At 35.5% G+C, this 19,633-nt stretch overlaps 1 protein-coding gene across 1 annotated transcript in view; it reads left to right on the top strand.

Annotated features, from left to right (window-relative positions):
- Positions 1-19,633, top strand: part of WDR64 (WD repeat domain 64) — a 214,702-nt gene that overhangs the window by 165,125 nt on the left and 29,944 nt on the right. Inside the window, exons 17-20 of the mRNA XM_044674508.1 lie at positions 5,914-6,015; positions 8,404-8,476; positions 9,393-9,429; positions 11,348-11,466. Coding sequence (XP_044530443.1) covers positions 5,914-6,015; positions 8,404-8,476; positions 9,393-9,429; positions 11,348-11,466 — 331 coding nt within the window. The remainder of the gene's footprint in view (positions 1-5,913; positions 6,016-8,403; positions 8,477-9,392; positions 9,430-11,347; positions 11,467-19,633) is intronic.

The following is a 19,633-nucleotide window of genomic DNA, read 5'->3' as shown; positions in this document are numbered from 1 at the left end:
ATCAGTAAAGGTCAAGGTAGGGTTGGGGAGCCTGGGCTCCACTGCTCCCTAACCTGAAGCTTCCTCCTGAAGAGAGGCTCATCTGAGTACTATATATTCCAATGTTCTGGCATTGAGCAGCACGCACTCACTTTGATAACCTCCTCCAGCAGGCATCTAGACTAGCACTGACAATTCTGGATAGCAGATGCTTTTAAAGAATGGTTAGAAGAGGGTAGTTTGGGGATGAAGTTTCCCTCAGGACAGATTAGAAGCTCCTTTTCTGGGAGAGCTCTTTCTTTTTTTCTGGGCCACAGGTAACATACATAAGAAAAAAAAGTTGTTGACCATGATTTTTACTGTACCACCAAGTCTGCTGTGGACTTTTGACTTTTACCTTTGGTCTTTGGCCTGGGACTGATAGCTGTTACTTTTTTTTTTGTCATGACTCATACTACTGCCACTTGACCGTTTCCTTCATGTCCTACTTCCTCTTCTCTCCAACCTTGTTTTTATTAACTTTTCACAGTTCCAGGTGATTGAGGCAGCCCCAGACCTGAGGTCTTGAAGGACAAAGTCTAGGTGTCCTACTAAAGTTAGTGTGGATGCAAAGGCTTTACATTTCTCCTCTTGGTGAGGAGAGGCTAAAACATCTAGAAACTTTAGGGCTAGAAATTGACCTTTACCACCAAGTCATTCTTTTAACATTCCACCTACCTACTTTGAGGCCACCTTTCCTCCTGGTCAATAAAAACAAGTATTTGAGCTCCTAAAGAAAAAGGGTCAAAATATAAAAAAGATACTAGTTGTGGTAGATGTCATATATAGGTCAGCTATTTATTTCCTTTGCCACAAAAGAAATGCTTAAAACACAAGAGATTTGTAAGCAAATATTAACAAGTACTTGAAATAATGCATTTAATAATAGCCAACATTAATATAGAGCTTTATATGTTGTATAGCAGTCTATATACATATCTTATGATACTCTCTCATTCCTAGAGTTCCATTAACTGCTCTTTCTTGGTTCTTTTCCTATTTATTTGATTGTTTCTTCTTAGTCTCCTTTGGTGAATTTTCAACATTATCATGCCCATTAATCATAGGTGTCCCCCATTGTTCCATTTAGGGCTGTCTTCTCTTATCCCTCTCTCCCAAGGGGTTAGCAAATTATGTCTCACAGGCTAAGTAGTATGTAGAAACACCTCTGTATACTATCTAACTTGGTGATCTAATCAAGTCTCTTGGCTTCAATGATCATCATTTCTATATAAATATTTTCCAGATCTATATAATCATTCCTAGTCTCCTGAACTTCATTGTTATATCAGCAGTTGCTTTTTGGTTGTCTCAAATTGATGAAAGTGGTATCCACTTTGTTGCTAATTCTTTACTATACCAAAAAAGTGTTGGTATAAATACTTTTCTATATATGTATCCATTTCCTCTGTCTTTGTGTGCATATGCCTAATAGTGGTATCACTGTGTCAAAGAGTAGAAATTTTGGGATACTTCCTTATACCAATTCATACCTCCACTAACAGTGTATTTCGTATGTCTGTCCTCTCACAATCCATCCCACAATTTTGCCATTCTCCTTTTTAGCCATCTTTTCCAGTATGCTTGAATGTAAAGTAGAATGTCAGAGTTGTTTTCAAGTACATTTTTCTTATTACTATCAATCTGGGGCATTTTTTATATAGCTGTTGACACCATTTTGAATTTCTTCTTTTGAAAACTGACTGTTTTATATGCTTTTACAATTTATGTATTGGGAAATGATTCTTGTACTTATATGTTTGGATGAATCCTATAAATCTTGCCTAGAAGACCTTTATTAGATAAATTTGCTGCAAAGATTCTATCCTCTCCAATCAACTGCTTCCTTTCTAATTCTATTTCATCCCCTATTTTCAACAAGTAGTTTGAAAATACTCTGAAACTCTTCATTTGGAAAAATTTTTTAAAGCTTAGAGAATTCTGTTCCCAAGTTTTTAAAGTGTGCAGATATGGGCAGCTGGGTAGCTCAGTGGAGTGAGAGTCAGGCCTAGAGATAGGAGGTCCTAGGTTCAAACCCGGCCTCAGCCACTTCCCAGCTGTGTGACCCTGGGCAAGTCACTTGACCCCCATTGCCCACCCTTACCACTCTTCCACCTATGAGACAATACACCGAAGTACAAGGGTTAAAAAAAAAAGTGTGCAGATATGAGAATTTTTATAGATTACACATATTGCTTTTCGTGACAAAATTACATAATGATGAAAATATTTCCAAATTTCCTATTCATTTATTTTTTAAAATCAGTTATATTTCATATTGTTATTACTTTTACTTTGAATGAGACTGACTAAGCATTTTTTAAAATTATCTACTATGTAACATGCTACTGGTAGCCACTTATCATTACTCGAAAAGTGAACACATTTGGAACACCTGTCATTTTGTATATGAAAAATGTATAATAAAGATAATTTGATAGTTCTTTGAAGCAGTCTCCCATGAGATGACCAGCAGCCCTGTTTGTAGTGGTAAAAATTTTCATGATTATTTCCCATTTGAGTTCTTCTCAGATCTTATTAGATTGAACATTTTATTCTTTATAATGTGACTGAAAAAGTTTTAATATAAGTAGGGAAAATGTCAATTCTACCATTTTTTTCTATTTGATTTTTTGTTGTTGTTGAGTAATTTCAGTCATGTCTAACTCTTCATTATTCCATTTAGGATATTCTTGGCAGAGATGCTGAAGTGGTTTGCCATTTCCTTCTCCACCTCATTTTACAGATGAGGAAACTGAGGCAAACATGGTTAAGTGACTTGCCCAGGGTCACACAAACTAGTAAGTGTCTGAGTCTGGATTTAAACTCATATGAACATGATTCTTCCTGGCTTCAGGCCCACTACTTAATCTACTACTCCACCTAGCCGTCCCTGCTATTTACTTATGCTCTCATTATTATTGAGAGCATTACAATTGCTCTTTGGGAATGTTTTTAAATCACTTTGTGAATATTGGTTTGATTAAAAATAGATAATCAAATCTCTAAATGCACTTAACTGGGTATATGTAAGCTGGAATACATTGCAATATACTGATAGGGAATAAACAAGTAAGAGCACTACTGTCAGTCCCTCTGCACTGTGGAGTTCCCACTCTTTCCTCAGGATATTGCTTATACCTTATGTAGAAGGTACCAATTGACATATGGATCAAGTTAGAATGCAGATGTTGATTCATACATTAAATATTAACAAAGGTTAGTTTTTATTTTTAGAAAGAAAATAAATACAAATAGATCTCTAATTTTTTCCTGTATTCTAAAGGAGCATCTCACACATACAGTGGCAGGCACATACTTCACTTTTACTAGTATACAAGATTAGAAGGAAAGTAGAAAGTTGGAGAATTTTTTATAGCAAGTCCTCTGATAAAGGTCTAATTTCTTTATTATTATAATTATTAAATACACTTCTATTTAATATAACAAATGTAAATTAAATATAAATGTCATTCTATAATTGAAAAATGGTCAAAGGATATGAACAGGCAGTTTTCAGACCAGAGCAATTCATAATCATATGAAAAAATGCTTTAAATCACTCTTGATTATAGAAATGCAAATTAAAACAACTCTGAGGTACCACCACTTCACAAATACTACATTAATTAATATGAAAGAAAACGAAAATGATTAATATTGAAAGAGATGTGGGAAAATTTGGACTCTAATATACTGTTGGTGGAGTTGTGATCTAATCCAACTATTGTTGGGCTTGTATCTCAAAGAGAAAATAGGGAAAAAATACTTTTCAAAAATATTCATGGCCACATTCTTTGTGGAAACAAAAAATTGGAAAATGAGGGGGTGTCCATCAATTGGTGAATGGCTGAACAAATTGTGGTATTTGATGGTGATGGAATACTATTGTGCTGAAAGGAATAATGAACTGGAGGAATTCCATGTGAACTGGAAAGACCTCCAGAAATTGATACATAGTGAAAGGAGCAAAACCAGGAGAACATTGTACACAGAGACTGATTCATTATGACACATTCACATGTAATAGACTTTTCTACTAGCATCAATGCAATGACTCAGGACAATCCAGAGGAATTTATGAGAAAGAATGCTATCCACATCCAGAGTAAGAACTGTGGGAGTAGAAACGCAGAAGAAAAACATGATCAATCACGTAGTTCAACATGGACATGATTAGGGTTTTGATGTTAAAAGATCACTCTATTACAAATATGAATAACAGGGAAATAGGTTTTGAAAAAATGATACATGTATAACCCAAGCTCTGGGAGGGTAGCAGGAATCATGAATCATGTAACCATGCAAAAGTATTCTAAAGAAAATAAAGAAAGACCATTTTGACAACTAGGAGGAGGATGAAATGAAACAGGTAAAGATTGTGGTAGGTAGATGAACAGCAAGCTATTTCAATAGTCTAGGCATAATGAGAAAAGGAGAATATGTAAGACCAGGATACAATTTGAAACAAATATACAAAAAAACAAAAGAATGTTACAAATCACTAATAATGTGGTCAAAACAACACTAAAATTTCACATCATATTCAGTAAATTGGCAAAGAAAACTAAATATAGAGAATAGTTAATCTATTGTGAGTTGTAGGAAGATAAGGTATACTAGTGCATTGTTGGTAGATTTGTAAATCAGTAAAACTATTTTGGAAAGCAATTCAAAATTATATAAAGAAAGTGATTAAAATGTCAATATCCTTTGACCTAGAAACTCAAGGAAGTCACTATAAGAAGAAAGTATCCATATACACCAAAACATATTTATTATCACATTTTTTGTGAGAGCAAGAAACTGAAAACAAAACAGATAACCACTGACTGGGAAATTGTGATCTATGAATATAATGAAATATTACTGTCCAGTAAGAAATAATGAATATAACAAATAGAGAGAAGCATGGAAGATCTACATGAAGTGATGCAGTGTTAAGTAAGCAGAGACAAGAAAACAATATACCCAATAACTAAAAGTGTAAATAGGAAAAGAAATTATAACAAAACCATAAAAAGTGAATGTTGGGGCAGCTGGGTAGCTCAGTGGAGTGAGAGTCAGGCCTAGAGACAGGAGGTCCTAGGTTCAAACCCGGCCTCGGCCACTTCCCAGCTGTGTGACCCTGGGCAGGTCACTTGACCCCCATTGCCCACCCTTACCAATCTTCCACCTATGAGACAATACACTGAAGTACAAGGGTTTAAAAAAAAATCTAAAAAAAAAAAAAGTGAATGTTGTGGGGGCAGCTCAGTGGATTGAGAGTCAGACCTAGAGATGGGAGGTCCTAAGTTCAAATCCGGCCTCAGACACTTCCCAGCTGTGTGACCCTGGGCAAGTCACTTGACCCCCACTGCCCGTCCTTACCACTCTTCCACCTATAAGCCAATACACAGAAGCTAAGGGTTTAAAAAAAAAGCGAATGTTGTAAAAAACTACAATGAATAGATATTGACAAATAAAGAGAAATATGAAAGTATACCCCTATCTCATTCCTCTGCAGAAATGAGAGAAATATAGATATGAAAGACTGCATATATTTTCAGACTTTTTTTATAAGCTGATCAGTTTTGCTAATCTTTTTTATTTAAAATATTATTTGGCTCTCATGGAGGTGAAAAAGATATTGGGAGAAATTTTGGTTTTAAAAAACAGACTCATTTATTTGAAGGTAGAACAGTTGTTTTGTTTCTAAAGAAACTGCCATGTTTTCAACTTATTGGTGCCCCTATAAAATAAGACTTCACTAAGTGTTACTTCATTTGGAGGCTAAAGTATGCTTGGTAATCTTATAAGCATAGGAATTTGCAATGTAAGTTCTACTCAAGTTCAAACATACATATATGTGTGTGTATGTGTATGTATATATGTATATTTTTTTTTTCTTTCTAGGCACAGACCAGAGGATGCTTATGTTATAGACCCTGACCTGGATCCTGAACGTCTTAAAATTAATGCTATCTTATTCCTCTTCCGTGGCAGTACCTGTATAAGGTAAGTTGGTATTTATTCTTTAAATAAACCTGCCCAAGGCATAAGTATTAGTTTATTTAAGTCAATAGGCAGAATGGTTTTAAAAGTATATGTCCTATCTCACTGCACCTAGAATAACTAGCTGGTGTAGTGGATAGAGCATTGGCCCTGAGTGAAACCTGAGTTCAAATCTGGCCTCAGACACTTCCTACCTGTATCAACCTGAGCAAGTCACTTAAGTCTGTTGGCCTCATTTTCCTTATCTGTAAAATTAACTGGAGAAGGAAATGGCAAACCCTTTAGTATCTTTGCCAAGAAAATCCCAAATGGGGTCATAAAGAGTTGGACACAACTAAAATGACTGAATAAATAACCCCAATGCAAGAGCAAAACACAGATTAGGAAAAGTAACTATTAGAAGTCTGGATCTAGTCTTTTTCTTGCTTTTTATTTTTTAGCCTGCATTTTTTTTTGTCTTTGGGAAAAGTATTATGGTTTTCAGGACCTGCATTTTTCACCTATGTCCATCTCAACTTCATATTTTTCTTCTCAATAATAGAAGTGAAGCAATGGATCCATCTCTCTATATTTCTACCCCTAACCAAACTTTATGGTCTTCAATACTAAGCAGAAGGGTGGGAATTCTTGGGGACTATAAAAGAGCTCTAATAGGAGGAAGGAATATATGTCAACTATTGTGTTGAGGAGAATATTCATCCAGATCTATTTTTCTTCACTGAAAACTGAAAAAGCAAAAAGGTAAATCCTAACTGTTTACTTTTCTTGAAACTCCCCATTTTCATGGAATGGGGATCTTTATTGGATTTTCCTATGGCCATAGTGAAGGCAAAAGCTTAGTATGGATAGTTCCCATCTGCTTTTTTGAATGACCTAACTTCTGCATAAGGAAGATTCTAGAGCACTTGCTCCCGTTAGAATTATGATATGTAACAGAAATGGCTTGGAGATATTGTGGAGCATGAACAAAAGCCTATAAGCCTCTGTATCTTGAAGCAACAAGAGTAAAGCTCTACCCTCTGTCCCCTCACCCAAGAAAAACCTAGGTTGGTCAGAAACATCAAGATGAGGGCACTGGACATTGATGCAAAAAGGATCAGCAATCAATTGGCAGGATAGCAGACTTGGATAGTCTAGGCATCCAGCGGCCCCAGGATCCCTACCAGTCTATCCTGAGGCACCACAGGGCCCTGAACATTAAATGCTCTGTACCTCACAGATACCAGAGAAGGACTAATTCCAGGGGGAAGGTCAATGCAGGAATCCAAGGGAACTGGGTCACACCAAGTATGTATGCTGGGGTATGGGAGTAGAACTCAGTCCTGGCAAAAAGCTCCAGTTTAGGAAATAAGGCAGGTTAGATGAGTAAATCAAAGAAGATCAGTATAAAAATATTATTGTAGTTCTAAAGTTCCCCCAAAAGAAGAATAAATAAATAGCAAATAAATAATAAATAAACAAATAAAACTCAAAGAAATCATGACACAAAGAGAAATATTTAAATAAAATCTAAATGTTGGGAGAAAATAGAAGAAAATAGAAGATGTATAATATAAAAAAACTGGCATGGAAAAGAGATTAAGGAAATAATTTGAGAATAACTGGGCACCTTAAAAACAATTTTTTTAAATATTGAATATTATATTTGAGAAGTCATAAAAGAAAGTCATAAAAAGAAAATTTCCCAGATCTACTTAGAACCAAATGACAAGTTTTATTGTCCTCTCTAGAAGCAGTGAATTTTCCCTTAATTTCGTCAGGTTAACAATATCTAGTCTAACCTTAGGCCTTCACAGTAATGGCAAGCTCTCTAGAAACACTACAAAATAAGACAGATCTAGGTCATGATTTAGTAGCAATATTATCCAATAAATATATGATCATAAAGGAAATGGGTCAAAAATACAAGGATGAAGGCAAATGAAGTGCTGCACCTAGTACCCATGAAAAACAAAATGACCTAGCAAAAGAACTCTGCTACATTAGCTAGATTCTGTGGAGGATTTAGGGAAGAACAACAAGAATGGTATGAGAGGGCAGCCGGGTGGCTTATGGATTGAGAACAAGGCCTAGAGATGGGAAGTCCTAGGTTCAAATCTGGCCTCAGACACTTCCCAGCTATGTGATCCTGGGCAAGTCACTTAATCCCCATTGCCTAGTTCTTACAGCTCTTCTGCCTCGGAACCAATACATAGTATTGATTCTAAGACCAAAGGTCAGGGTTTAAAAAAAAAAAAAAAGAATGGCACAAAACAATAAATCATGAAAAGATCGCATCTGTATCTTTGGAAGGAAACTCCTTGTCAATGAAATCATAGAACCACTGAAGTCTTGTCCCTCGCTAGGTTACATATCATAATGACTCTTCCTCTCTTTCTTCTTTGACATTAGGAGAATGAGCGAAGAATCAATAACTTCATCAGCACAAAGTGAGTCTACTCGTGGTGGAGCACTAAGCAGTAAGGTATGCTTCTTCATTTTCTATACATTCTTGATTTCTAAATTGTTCATCTGCATTTGGGTGTCATATTCTATTAATCTAGCTTTCTCATGTTACTACCCTTTGAGACTGTGAGAATTACCTACAAGTGTGAGCACTTGGTGTCTACTCTGGGACAGGTTTTTTTCCATTGTTTCAAAAACTTTTAAAAAATGAAAGCCTTCATAATTAAGTAACTCAGATTTTCCTGGCTTTGAGTCTACTTAACATGTCATTAAACACTCTACCTTCATTATGAGATTTCCAAAATGGAGGCTTATGGCCAAACTTTCTAAAGGATTGATGCCCAATTATTTGGGGAAGTCAGGACTTGGATTTCTCAGCTAGTTTCTTTTTCTTCTTCAAAGGTCACCTTGCCTTTTTTTAACACACACTAAAAAATGAAAAGATTCCATGACTCAGTGTGAAATCAGGATGTGTGGATGAGATTGCTCAAGCAACTTCTTTTTCTGGTTCCAGCAATATTCTCAGTTTCCAATGTCCCCTCCACCTGCTATCAATAGCCATATTCTCCACTATCAGTTTCTCGACTTTCCTTTTTCCCTTTGGCTTCTCTCCTAAAAACGTGAGATACTGATTCTTGTTCTGATTGTTCCCATCTACTCCCTTGCCAGCAGCCTGACTCTTGTTTCTCCATCCACATGCAGCAAGCAATTGCCTTAGAAGCCTGTAGCTGCCCAGTGCTCTGTAACTGCCACGTGAATCACAGTCTTAAAATCAGAATGGGCAGGACCTGAGCGCGCTGCTTCTGTCCCAATGCCCATTGTGTTCCCTTTTTCCCTCTTTGAATAATTTAAGTCCTAAGCCCATTACCTATATTATATTACATTTTAAGTTCTACCCTTTCCTGCTAAAAACCATTTCCCCCTTCTCATTTTAGGGAAGCAAATCAAGTCTACATGAAGTTGATGTTAAAGGTATGAAAGAAATGGCTGCTCTCTTTTAAAACAGAAAATTCCTTTTATAACTGAGGGAAAGGAGGGAGTGCGTGTGTATGGGGGTGGGAGGGTGAGGTTATGTGAGTTGAGGTATGGAGTTTGCCACTGAGAGAAAATGACTTTAAAATATTTAATAATAATTTTAATTTGTAATAATAACTATTCACAATAATAAATATTTTTGTATTTAAAGCTTTATTTTATAATATTTTCTTTATTTTATGTTAAAACCATATAATATTACATAAATTAGAACAAAATTATATATAACAAATTATAAATACATACCATGAAATATATTTAACATTTGTTTAATAATATTTTATTTTAAATTATTTAGTAATAATTGTAATTAGTAATAATAATTGACATTCATATAGCAGTTTAAGGTTTGCAAAAATGCTTTACATACAATATGGAAGCTAAGTAGTGCAGCAAATAGAGAACTGAGCCTAGAGTGAGAAAGACCTGAGTTCAAATCTGATCTCATACTTACTAGCTGTGTAACCTAGGTCAAGTCACTTAACCTCTGCCCCAATTTCCTCAATTGTAAAATGGGGATAATGATAAAAATTTATCTCCCAGGATTGTTTCTGAGAATTAAATGAGTTTATATTAGTAAAATATTTGATACTTGGTAGGCACTACATAGATACCAGCTATTATTATTATTTTCAACATCATCATCACCACCATCTCATTTGAACTTAACCATAGCCTTCTAGGATAGCTAATGCCTATTGATATTATTGTTCCCATTTTACAGATGAGGAAACTGAAGCTTAGAAAAATTAAGTAACTTATCTCTCCATGTGTATCCGGTTGATAAGTGTAAAAGGAAGGATCTAAATCTGGATTTCTACTCATTCTACGTCCAACACACTTTTTTTGTTTACCTTACTGCCAGGACCATGATGACAAAACTATGTAATATTACCTATCCCATCAGGCAATGTAACCATGCAGATAGTTCCAGAGTTGTGCTATATGAGCTATTTCTGGAAAATCAAATACAACTTAAACAGTACTGCTCTTTTTCTCCATCCCTTTCCCACTCCCAATATTTCAATCAATAAACAAGCTTTTATTAAGTAGCTACTAAATGCCAGACATGGAGCTAGGACCATTGGACATAAAGTCAAAGCTGAAATAGTTCCTACCCTCATGCAGCTTACATTCTGGTAACATGCAACAGATATAAGTTGTTTTTTTTTGAAACATACATAAAATACAAAGTAACCATAAGGAAAATCACTGGCAGAGGTGGGAGGCAAGTACCCCCAAAAAAGAAGTAATAGGGAACCATTGAGGCTTCCTACATAAGAGGATAGGCACGGTGACATGGTCAGAACTGCATTTTAAGCAAGTCATGTTGGCACTTGTATGAAATATGGTTTAGAGTAGGAAGAAATTTGAGGCAAGAAGAACTGTTATGAGGATTTTGAAATAGTCTAGGCAAGAGGTCCTGAGAGACTGAAATTGGGTAGAAGCTATGTAAATACATATAAGGAGACATATGAAAAATGTGTAAGGTAGAAGTAATAAGATTTGTTAACTGGAGACAAAGACAAAAATATCCTAGATGGACAGAGTTAATGCTCATAAAGTGGTCTGATATGCAATGTACCAGTGTTTGCAATAAGGACCAACTGACTGGTTTTCTAGATTTTCTTTTTATACTCCAAGATGAGTATTAAGACTCAAGTGAATAAATTAGTTTTTCTTCTGAGGTTCCTTATCCCTTTTTACTTTACCTGCCTCTAACTGAAAAATTCTAGGGCAAAGAATAATATCTAGCTTTGGTTTTCTACTTACTTTCTTACCCCTTCTAAATTAGATAGAGTTTAGTGTCCTAAACAATGTAATAACTATGACAATTTGTTAGGTCAGTCAACAGGAGAGATAAATGCAGGACCAAAAATTGGGCAATTACTACAAAGTACCGTAACTGAAATATCACCACCAATTATGGCCACTGCTCATGAAGATGGACATCTTCGAATATGGAACATGGAGGTAAGATTATAGCATATCATTTGTTTATAACAAGAATCAACTTGGGGCAACAAAATACTTGCAAGGAGTAACAGGACCTGTTTTGTGACTCTTCCATTAGGCATTTACCAAGATTGCTCGGGTATGCCAGAGTACTCTAGTGTTCCTGAAATTCTTCTTTAGAGACATTCTCTGATGCCTACCATCTAGATACCGGATAGAGAACATCTCGTAGAATGAAATACACCCTCCCCCAAGAAAATCTTCCATAATAACAGATAATTTAAAAATGGAATGTTCATCAAACACATGATATTTAAATGGATCTACGATCTTATTGATTTGTTACTTCCAATAAAGCATACTGAAACCTTTCTGCCCATCATTTTCATCTTTTAAACAAGTCTTCCTGTTAATTCACTATGGAAGGTCTTCCTCAAATTCTCTTGACAGAAGAAGGATACTAATGGAGAATTTTCGTTAGTCATCTATTATCATCTACTCTCATGATATGAATGGCCTATATTCTTTTTCATTTATACAGTTTTTGATGTCAGTCTTTATAATATATCTCCTTTGTAATTTCTTGTTTATAATCTGATATAGTCCACTAATACCTACCATGAACTCTCCTCTATTGCCCTTTGGGTGATTCTCAATTTCAATTACTCAAAGACTCATTGTGTATTTAAAGTGTATGGTCAAGATACACATGTATATACCAGCATATGTGTGTATGTATATGTATATACCAGCATATGTATGTATATGTACATAGGTATAAAGATATGACACAACACACTGATGAAAAGGTTCTATAGATAGTTCTGTCCAGCTGTAAACTGAAATTCCCAAAGCATGTCTGACCCTGCTTTAGAAATGCAGTGTTTCTTTCTCTTACTTCAAATCAAATTCAAGCTCCTCTACTTAAAATTTAAATTAATTCCCAATCTGGTTTCAACTTGGCTATTATTATTACACATTACTTGTCTTCACATAATCTATAATCTAACTAACTGATTTATTTGCTTCTCTCTTTGCAAAACATTCCATTTCCCACCTCCATGCCTTTGCAAAATGGCCTGAATTCATTCCCTGGCCATCCTTTCCTTCGCTCTAATGGAAAATGCTGAGATTTGAGTAGGGGTGATGACAAGAAGTGAGGATAGACACAAGGAAAGCAGAAAATGTCATATTTAGGATCAAAATTGGAGATCACTAAAGCAGTACTGGTGACAGCAGGTGTTTTTTAGTTGGGGCGAACTACTGAATCCACTTACCACCCTCTGAAATGAGTTGACTTTAGTTGTTGGAGGTGCCTGTAGCAACAAAACAGCCAGATGAAACCAAAATATAGCATTGGTCATGGAGTTTTTTTACTCCCAAGTTCACTTAGATTTCAAGTCCATTCCCCATGTTGTAAATCCAAGGTCCAGAGTTCTTCCAGGGTTGCTTCTGCCCCCTTCCTTAAGAGAATCAAGCATTACATATGGACTCCTTTGGCTATTGGAAGAGGAGAAGAAATGGGGAACTAAGTGAATTTAAATTATACATTCCCTAAAACTCTTGAGCTGAAATAGTTCTGTACAATGTGGGAGACTTTCTAAATTTAAGAAGAATGGTAGAATCCCAATGATTTTATAGATATTTCCTTATTTTGTCAGATATTGGTTCCTTCTTCTTATATACTATTTGATTATCAATTCTATGCTAAAAGATAAAAAAGCAACATCTGAGTGTATTTGTCTTCTCTGAAGTAAACTACACTGTACCAAAGTTGTATGACTACCGCTCACTGGTAGTCATAAATATAGTAACTCAAAATAAATATAGTAAATTAAAAAAGAGGGCAGAGTTCACCAATAAGTAAAAGCTAAAAAGCTAAATCCTGATTGCATAAATCTATAAATCCACACTTCTCTTGACAACTAGTTGGTGCTATCCCACAGAAGGATTTAGAACTAAGAAATAAAAGATCTCTAATTTTGAGAAACATACAGAGCATATACTTACTACATATTTCATCCTAATGGGGCATACATAAACCACAAAAGTGACCATGAAGTTCCTCAGGACACAGGTCCTTATGTTATAGGGGTGCAAATGGTGAACCCCTGGGTTTGGGAAGGAAACCATTCTCAAGAATGAGAGGACTCCATACTTAGCTTAAAAGTAAAAAGAAAGATTTATTAGTAAGATGGGATTAATGGCCAGCAAGATAGCATGAGTGGAACAGCCATGGGAGGCTGCCCCCCGAATCCCTCAATCCTGGGGATTATATACTTTCATAATTGTGGGGATGTGATGCTGTCTCATGATGAGGATGTGATTCTAGAGTGGTAAACACTCAGGTATTCGTTGGGGGGGGTGTTGGTATGGATGTCTGAGATATGTTATCGAGGAGGTGTATTTCTTTATCTATCTCAACTTAAAGGAATTCCAAGGACAATGGTCTTTGCCTAGGGAGTCACCAGGGCAGAAAGGGGGGAGGGAATTTCCCTGTTCACATCCTGTACGAGTTAAGGGGTACAGGGTCCCTGCCATCTCTGCACAATGTCCATGTCACTTAGAGCTGCACAAGAAAGGGTGACTGAAAATGGTTAAACAATGAATATCATTGTCTGAACAATAGGCATTGTTCTTTCACTTATGTTTTTCTCCATGGGTAGTTAAGTCAAACATAGAGTAATTATGGAGCTGAGTTATGGGGTACTGTAATGTTCCAGGATGTAATATAACCAGCACAATGTTCTGGATGTAATATAACCAGCACAATGTTCTCTATAAAGAAAAGCATCTGTAGGACTTCACCACCTTTAGGGAATTCCTATTCAATTTGGATTTTGTACTAGGTCTCCTCAATAACAGTGGTTAGCACTTCTGACTAGTACCTCCATATTTTATACTTTAGTTTATATTAATGATGAGAGTTATCAAGCATGATCTATATTGTTATAATTTTCAAACAATGTCACATAATTTTGGCACCTACAGGGAATACACATTGGTGAAGGAGAATTTTTAAGGCAGCATTTTAAACTTTTAAATCAAGCATATTTTCATATCATGGTAGGATTTAACATTCTCTAAAAATTTGCAGCCAGTTGGGTAACAGTAAAGAAGGGTCAATTACGGACATTTACATGTGAAAACCTTATTATGTATTGCTTCCTTATCAAGCAAGTATGCTCTCAATATATGTATGTTTTCTACAATGTTCTCTACAAATAGAAAAGTAAGCATGTAAGTTTTCAATGCCACTGATATTAAAGTTTAAATATATTGGCTTCACTATCCTTGATAATGAAAAGAGTATGTTACCAAAATGCTTGCAGATCTTTTCTGTCTTTCATGAATGTGTTGTCTTTCTTTGCATTTCATCCCTAAATGACTTCCAAATGATATTGCTGATTTGGGTATTTTGCCAAATTTTCTTTAAATTATTTTCCCCTTCTCTGTTTCTTAATGTCTTTAGAAGTTATACTGCTTACAATAATCCCCTGTCTTTATCTATTAAAATGTAAAAATGAATTGATTTTCTTACCCTGCATGTTTCTTTTGGCTACCATTCTAATGTACTAGCAAGCAAGCCAAATTTGCTGACTAAAGCATTTTTAGGCTCTTTTGTTCTCCTCAATATAGAGATTAGTTAAATTGGTTAAACTTCTATGTGAAATTCTTATAATCAATGTCAATGTCCCTTCTGATTTCGAATTTTTCAGTGAGAATAAAATAATAAGAGGTTGGATAATCAAGCCTGGACTCTATTCACTTATGATTCAGTAAAAGATTCAAATCTAGAAGGCCACAGCAATATCAAACTTGCCATGGCCCATGATTCTGATGTGATGCCTTTAATTTTTTGCATGATCTAAGTGTTATTAAAAACCAATCTAATATCATTAAGGATAAGAAAAAACAAAATCAACTGAGTGTGAGATAGCGATTTCCAAACAAGAAAGAAAGGTCTACCAGAGTCTAGGGGAAGAATATCAGGGCAAGAATGAGCCTCTTATCATGGTTACACATCCAGAAAGACAAAGCATTGCTAATAGAGGAGCACTGGGAGATTATATTTCCAATGGTCAAGCAAAAAAGTAGGAATTCTCTCTCAAGTGAAAAAAAAAACATTTCAGAATGGGTGGTTACAAGGGAAGGACAATACACTAGCATTGTATTAGGACAATTAGGATATAGGGCAATGACTAGCACAGACTCGTGAAAGATAGTTGGTCCTTAGAATAGTGGAAATGGCCGTAGCAGAAGTACTTCAGACAATAAATTTTTTCTTTGAACTTTATTAGTTAGTAGTATACTTTGATCAAAACTCTTGTTGCTATAGCTTCTTCAAACATTTACATGAACTTGGAGTAGACTCAGGATTCCACTCTAAAGGTAGGTAACTCTAAAGGAAGCTTTGCACCCACAGGAGAGTTTTAGTAAAGTTAATATGTATTAGCTTCTTTTATATCACAACTGTCTAGTCCATCTCCTGCTAAATACTTCACTCCACTATATTTGCATTCATGTCTTGAAAAGAGCATGAGCATCAGTGCTCATCAGTGAGTGAGTATATTCAGAGTCTGGACATCACAGTCATAATCAGGGGCTCCTCTTCTTTTTACATGTCTAAGCAGGGAGAATTGCTCCCCTGTGGAAACTATCATGCATTGAATGTCATCAGTTCCACTTAATCTCTGACATATGAACAAACAGTTCGGGAGGGTAAAATCTTTTATTAGCTGAACTTTATTCAAGGTGTGTGTGTTATTCCTGTTGGCTCCTAGAGGAGCATAGGGCCGCAACCATCTCACGCCAACGGACTCTGTTGGAGAGCAATCTTCCAGACTAGGCGATCGTTGGTTTTGTTGGTTTAATGAGGTTGCCGTTTCTGTAGCAAGTGAGACTTTTTACGGGGTGAGGTTGCTAGCCCACGGCCAACCCTCCTCCTTTTTCAGCCGGGCTTGGGACCGTCCTTGGCGGAGTTATTTATTCAAGGGCTTCTAGTATATTTTAAATCATATGAATGGAAAATGACTTTTCAGACTCAAAATGAGCACTTCAAATAAGGTATGTCACCTTGATGGGCAACATGATAGACCGGGTTTCAACATCTGATTGACAAAGAAGAAAGAGAACTCCTGGACCAATTTCTCATTGCCTTCTTAGATAAGATCCTCAGTTTTCCATGAAAGGAACAAGACTAAAAAGCAAAGGCAGAAGATGTATTAACTCCCTCACCATAGCTTCTGTTGTAAAGCAGAAAATGTGCCTTTCAAAAAAGAAAGTACAATTTTTAGCTGTTCTAGAATCAAATGATCTCCACATGAATTTGTAGAATAGAGAAATAATATCTGACACTAATATATTATAAAGTTCTTTAACGTTTATGAAATATTTTATATATATCATTTCATTTGCTCTTAACAACTCTGTAAAGAAGCTATTATAGCTTTTGCTATCTTCATTTTTGAGACAAGGAAACTGATCCTAGGAAAACTAAAATAAGTAAAATATCAGAATTCAACTTGGGTTTTCTCTGATTCAAGTCTATTGTTCTTTCCATTATGTAACACTACATATGGATGTATAGGAAATCCAAAATTAGATCTTGCCTTTAGAGATTAAGGCCTTGCAGCATTCTCTAGGATTTCCCAGTACCATTCAGCAGCATGAGTAGAAAAAGCCTGTTGGTGAGAGTAAACCAGGAATGTAATTTGACAAGCCATGAATGGTGACAAGACAAGAGGGCATGGGATTTGAGAGCAGAGAACAGAGTTGGGTCAGAATAGTTCAATATAATATCAAGACTGGGAAAATAGAGAAGAAAGGCTAGAGCCTGAGATAGTCTTGTGAGATGGAGGTCAAAGAGGGAATAAAGAATATATTTTTGTAAGAATGGAGCACAAGGAGATATAGACTTATAGGAAGCCACCATCAAATAATTTTAGAATTTCCTCACCACTTCCACCTCTTAAAATCCTTCATTTCCTTTAAGAATCTGTTCAAATGCCATCATTTACATAAAGTCTTTCCCTATCTCCAGCTTCACTATCAAGAAAAGAAATGAGATGGGAGGAGAGGAAAATTGTATAAGTTATTAGACTTGAAGAAGGAAAGGAAATGATTTGGAAACTGGAAGATAGCTGCCACTAAGATCTGAGTAGAGTGATGTATTTGGATAGAGTGAATCTCAGAAAAGGAGAGGCTACTGATTAATGGCAGCAGAGTGAAGGTTTATAAATAGCAGTGAAGAGCTAAGAGTATGTGTCTTCCTGGCCTAAGGTATTGGAGTCACGAAAAGGGTACATACATACAGTACTAGAGAGTTTGGTCCATTAACAACAGAAGTTTGTTCAAAATAGAACAAAGGTTTCAGTAAACACAATACAAGAGAAAGGCAGAGCAGTATAGGAATATGGGAAAGTTATGGCTAAAGTGAATGGATACTTAAGATTTGTAGTAATGACAGAAGGAAGTTTTCACCTAGGCAATCTTCAACTCTGAATTGAACAAATTCAGAGAGACGAGTGTTTGCCAACTATAAGAGAGTAGACTGTCACACCCTTCCCAGTAGTAAAGATAGCTATGTTCCAGGACCCAACTAGGCAAACAGTCACTTTCCAGTGATTCCCACTTATTACTCCCTGAGTGATATTAAGGTGGAAGTGGTGAGAAGTTTTCCTTTTCCTATATGGTCATAATGCATAATCTTGGGATAATTTGCTGTAGTCTTTTTGCTAGTATTTTATTTAAGATTTTTGTATTAGGAGTTCATTAAGGAGATGGGTCTGTAGTTTTCTTTCTCTGTTTTTGGTCTGCCTAGCTTTGGAATCAATACCATACTTGGGTCATAAAAAGAATTTGGTAAGACTCCTTCTTTGCTTATTTTAAGTAATTTGTATGGTATTTGCATTAGTTGTTCTTTAAATGTTTACTAAAATTCACTTGTGAGTCCATCTGATTCTTGAGAAATTCCTTGATGGCTTGTTCAATTTCTTTTTTTTTTTGTTAATCTAGGCAATTTATATTTTTGTAAGTATTTACCTAGATTTTTGTAAGTATTTCACCTAGATTGTCATATTTATTGCCATGTAATTTGGCAAAATAATTCTTAATAATTACCTTAATCTCCTCTTCATTAGAGGTGAAAACGCCCTTTTCATCCTTGATAATGTTAATTTGATTCTCTTCTTTTTTTATTAGATTAACCAGTACTTTATCTATTATATTTGTTTTAAGTGACTTAAATATAAAGAATGAAATCAGAAATAAATTAGGTGAACATAGAATGGTATACCTGTAAGATCTGTGGGGAAGAAAAGGATTTATGCTCAAGCAAGAGATAAAGAACCTTACAAAATGTAAAATGAATGACTTTATATCAAATTAAAAATATTTTGTATAGACAAAAAGACAATGCAACCAAAATTAGAAGGAAAGCAATAAATTGGGAGAACATTTTATAACAAAACTCTCTGACAAAGGTTTAATATCCCAAATATATGAGAAACTAAGTCAAACTTACAAAAAATCAAGCCATTCTCCAATTGACAAATAGTCAAGGGTCATGAATACTCAGTTTTCACATGATGAAATCAAAACTAGCAATAAACACATGAAAAAATGTTCTGAATCCCTCCTAATTAGAGAAATGCAAATTAAAACAACTCTGATGTACCACCTTACACCTATCAGACTGGCCAATATAGCAGCAAAGGAAAGTGATAAATGTTGGAGGGGATGTGGTGAAACTGAGATATTAATACACTGTTGGAGGAGTTGTGAATTGGTCCAACCATTTTGGAGGGCAATTTGAAACCATGCAGAAAGGGCTTTAAAAGAATGATTTGATCCAGCCATGCCACTGCTGGGTTTGTACTCCAAAGAGATAATAAGGAAAAATACTTGTACGAAAATATTTATAGCCACACTCTTTGTGGTGGCAAAAAAATGGAAAATTAGGGGCTGTCCCTCAATTGGGGAATGGCTGAATAAATTGTGGTATCTGATAGTGATGGAATACTACTATGCTGAAAGGAATAATGAACTGGAGGAATTCCATGTGAATTGGAAAGACCTCCAGGAATTGATGCAGAGTGAAAGGAGCAAAAACAGGAAAACACTGTACACAGAGACTGATACATTATGGCATAGTTGAATGTAATAGATTTTTCTATTAGCAGCA

Source organism: Gracilinanus agilis, chromosome 4 (assembly GCF_016433145.1).
Source record: "Gracilinanus agilis isolate LMUSP501 chromosome 4, AgileGrace, whole genome shotgun sequence".
Lineage (NCBI taxonomy): Eukaryota > Metazoa > Chordata > Mammalia > Didelphimorphia > Didelphidae > Gracilinanus > Gracilinanus agilis.
This window is presented reverse-complemented; position numbering and strand designations above follow the sequence as displayed.